General features: G+C 38.1%; 1 protein-coding gene across 1 annotated transcript in view; it reads right to left on the reverse strand.

Moving 5' to 3' along the window:
• Positions 1–3,045: 3,045 nt before the first annotated feature.
• Positions 3,046–4,299, reverse strand: part of LOC101864505 — a 4,039-nt gene continuing 2,785 nt past the window's right edge. The window contains exon 2 of the mRNA XM_005113160.2: positions 3,046–4,113. Within this exon, the coding sequence (XP_005113217.2) occupies positions 3,566–4,113 (548 nt within the window). The 3' untranslated portion in view covers positions 3,046–3,565. The remainder of the gene's footprint in view (positions 4,114–4,299) is intronic.

The raw sequence follows: 4,299 nt of genomic DNA on the forward strand, positions 1-4,299 counted from the left end.
CACAAACACACACACACACACACACACACACACACACACACACACACACACACACACACATTTACACGAAGAGAACTTAGCCAAACAAAAATCTCCAGCAGCTCTCTAATTTATTACTAAAGGGATTTTCAGCGTCACTACAAACGAATGCAAAGAAGAAAAAAAAATGAGAAGTTACAATAATGGCAAAAACAATGCAGATAAATTGTCTAGTATTAATTTACGTACAACACATCTCTGGATAGTTTTTTTCGGTTTTTTTTCGTTTTTTTTTCGGTTTTTTTTCGGTTTTTTTTTCGTTTTTTTTCGTTTTTTTCCCTTGCCCATTTCTATGAGATTGACGCCATCTGATTAGTAGAAAAAAGTGCATATTATGATTGTGTCCAATAGTGTATGACATGCATACTTAGTATATCAATTAACTGTGATAGCGGATAGAGATTCCAGGATTATAGATTTAAGTCATTGATCTGAGAGAGGTGATGATTTTAGAATTAATAGTGGTGATGAGTGATGATGAGGGATTGTGTTTAAGTAATGTTAGCGTTAGTCCTATCTTCCTCTGCTCCAATGGGTCACGAGGGACGTATCTCTGGACACTATAGTGTACCTTCATCCTGACACAGAATATGACATGTCTCTCCGCGTGGTGGAATCAGGCTCTCGTCAATTTTGGGGCATATAGAGTAATTGGTATCATCTTAAGCCTTGTTCATTTGTCTTGCTTAGGATGAAAAAATATAGATTTATCTTGAATACAAAGAAGTCGAGATATTTGCTAATGAAGGAGGTGGGAGGTCACCTGGTTTCAGAGATAAAATTAGTGAGAAAATGGCCGCCAAAGATGAGTTGTTTCCTTAGCTTGAGAGTCCGTAGAAACTGAAAGTGTACATTTTTTGTGTGCCTTTAATTAAAGTTTATCAGTAAAATCCACACAGAAATGTGTCTTTTTTTATGGGCATGAAAGGTGTTGAGCTAAAAAACGAAAACTTGAAAAAGAATTCACAAACCTGTGAAATAAATGCCAGTTTGTTCACTTTGATTATTTTATTGAGGAGCGCCTGATTTCACCATGCTGTCTCACAATTATGTGCATGAACATGTATACATAATATTATTTAGTATAACAATATAGTTTTTTCATTTCAAATATACACATAAAAAATTCAAAGACCGCATAGAAAGACCAAATTAAACCAAGCAAATCCAAATATACAAATGACGTCATAAAAAGTCCTAATACAGCAATAGCAAGCTCAAATGTAGACATAGAAATCTCAAATGTAACACATAGCAAACTCAAATGCCACACAGCAAGTTCAAATGTAATTATGCTTAAACTAAAGTAAAAGGAGGTTAAGTGGGTGGTTGGCCGGTGCTCTGGTGTGCTTTGCTCCTTCTTTCCTATCTAACATCTATCATATTGATCTCTCCTCCTTTTTTGTGTCTGTTACTTTCTTGTAACACCTCTAATCTTCGGCACTTATATGACTTTATTGTGTTGCAAGAGCCGTAAAACTCTCACTAAAACTAAATAGGAGGCTAAAAGTATAAGAAGTATATCAAGGTAAGAAGCTAAAGGGTTTAGGTATTTTTAACCACGAAAAGGTTAGACGTAAGCCGTGTGGTGCCACAAGGAAGAAATCATTTGAAACGAAAGTAATAGTTAAATTATGTTAAAAACCGAAAATAAACTCACATGTTTAAACAAAAATGAATGATTTTGATACAAAATCAACACACTGCTAGCATGCTATATTATAGAACTAATTGAGTGAAATCTAAAGCCAAGTTCACTTTTAGTTACTTACTGTTGCACTACAAAACGTTATGGCTTATAGGCTTGCATTGATCTAAAGGCTGCTGCCATTTTCACTATAGTCACAGCTTGCATTTTTTTGTTCCATCATCTGGGCAAGTGTGACCATCCTTCGTAGAGGAGTCAGCTGAGTGAGCATTTGGTCTTTTGCTTCACCGAGCCACGGTTTCAAATCGTATTTCCAAATTCACAAGCGTTCTTGTGGATGTTAAGAAAAGGTGTGGAGGGGGTGGGGGTTGGGGTAGATATTTCTTCCCCAATCTATTGACGAGTTGACATTTAAAGCCTGCCTTTGTGCACGAGCGTTGTTACATACACAGCATACTACATTGTGGGGATTGTTGGACCAGTTTCTTAGAGGGATGGGTTGAAACGAAAGCTGCCATTCCTTCTACTTGAAAGTCGTGAAAGACCAGGCCACCCTCGTCACTGACAGTAAAATAGGCCCCTATGGCATCGTGCGGTTCGGTCCCCTTCGACCCTGCATTACTCGAACAAAGCATTGAACACTCCGTGCTCTTCATCGGTTTCTATTCGTCAATGGCTTGCTACCAGCTTCCCCTATTAAGACAAATTCATACCGCTAAATGTTCTGCATCAGCCATGCTGCATATTGATGTCTAGTTTCTTTAATTTAATCCTACCTGAATTTCTTTCCGCGGGAGCATCCTCGTGATTTTTTTAAAAGGTGGTCAATTCACCTTAAAATTAAACTGCTTATGGTTGTCGTCAACTCAGTTTGAGCACATTAAAATGCTTTTCACGCTGAATAATCTTTGTGGAGGGTATTTGCTTTTGCTATGTGGCATTTGAACTTGCTATTGTGTTACATTTGAACTTGCTATTGTGTTACATTTGGACTTGCTATTGTGTTACATTTGAACTTGCTATTGTGTTACATTTGGACTTGCTATTTGCACATTTGAATTTGTTACGCACAATTGTGCACTGAAATTTCCTGTTGTACATTTGAACTTTCTATGTGGCGTGAAACTTTCTATGCGGCATTTGAACTTGCTATGTGGCATTTGTATTTCTTAGGTGTACATTTGATCAGAAAAAAACTATAGCATTCAATATCTTGCAATACTTCTCTAGGTGCTTTATAGTGTACCCTTTGTCCTCAGACAAAATATATGTGTGTACCTGAACATGACGTATACACAGCTCCAGTCAATTGGAACAAATTGTGGCTTTTGCTTTTGTTTTGTTGGGGTTCTTTTTTGTTTTGGTTCTTTCATTTTAGTGTTCGATTTTCAGTTTTTTGACGAGCGCCTAATTTCACCTCGAGCGCCACACGTTTGTTCTCAATTGTGATATCCTAGACTGATTCCCCAATTTATGTAAATTATTGAAGTGCTGCACCATCATCTATTATGTATTTGCCGAGTCATATTATATATCTTATAATGTCCGGATGTATGGGCTAAAGGCCTTTCAGATCAATCTTTTTCAAATCTTGAAATCTGAAATTGATTCCCTGCCATCAACTACAGGTTTATTGAGGATAGTATAGACGGCGTATTTGAAACTTGTGTAGTTGTTGTTGGTTTGTTTTTTGAATTCATAACAAAGGGAAACATAATTAATTATTATTGCATCTTTCTTTAGATCTCTTTCCAATTGGCATTGTGTCTTGTCTGAACACATGTAATAATAATGTAATACGTAAGCACCCCATGCCAACACTGAAAGGGTTAAAGAGTGTAAACCCTCTCATGATTGGCAACTGGTTGTGCCTGCCATTTAAAAGACCCAAAATTCGAAACGAAGACGGAGTGTTTCGTTCTCGAAAAAACCATTCTCCTCCATTTCTGAGAGTGAGAGATAGCCTGTTACCCACATCAAATGAGAAAAATACCCGAGCTTCGGCACATCCTTCTTCCATTCCACGTTCCACTCTCTTCCTCTGCTCGACACCGCTGTGACCTTCACCTTGACTAAAACCTCCGTTCCAGAGATGCCTTTGTTTCTGGAGCACTTGAGACACACAGCCATTTTTCGCCAAAATGTGCTGTTGTAGAACCGCACCCCAGCCTCAAACTGAGGACGGCCTTGACCTACTTTCCAGACCTCGCTCCAAGTAGTTGCATGATGCTTTGAAACGTAGCTTTGGATGACTAGGAAATCGTGCTCGAACTTGACAGGGGGAATATTAATGACAGATTCCGAGGTCTTCTCGGATAGTACTGTCTCCATTTGCTCCAGTCTCTTTTCTTGTTGATCCATCTTTGAATGTAAACTTTGAAGAGATGCCATCATAATATCCTCTTTGCGTCTGAGCACCTCTGCTTCTGAAAGTTCATGTTTTCGTTCATTAAATTTACTCATTTTTAAGGGGAAAGGGGGGGGGGGAAGAGGGGCTACACCCTGAAAGTCATAATTCGGGTCAAAATTATGGATTTTGAGATGTAGGCATTTTTGGTTTCTTCAAACTCTCTTATACACATACTTACACAAGACAGACAGACACACACACA

The sequence above is a fragment of the Aplysia californica genome, unplaced genomic scaffold, assembly GCF_000002075.1.
Source record: "Aplysia californica isolate F4 #8 unplaced genomic scaffold, AplCal3.0 scaffold01673, whole genome shotgun sequence".
Taxonomy (NCBI): domain Eukaryota; kingdom Metazoa; phylum Mollusca; class Gastropoda; order Aplysiida; family Aplysiidae; genus Aplysia; species Aplysia californica.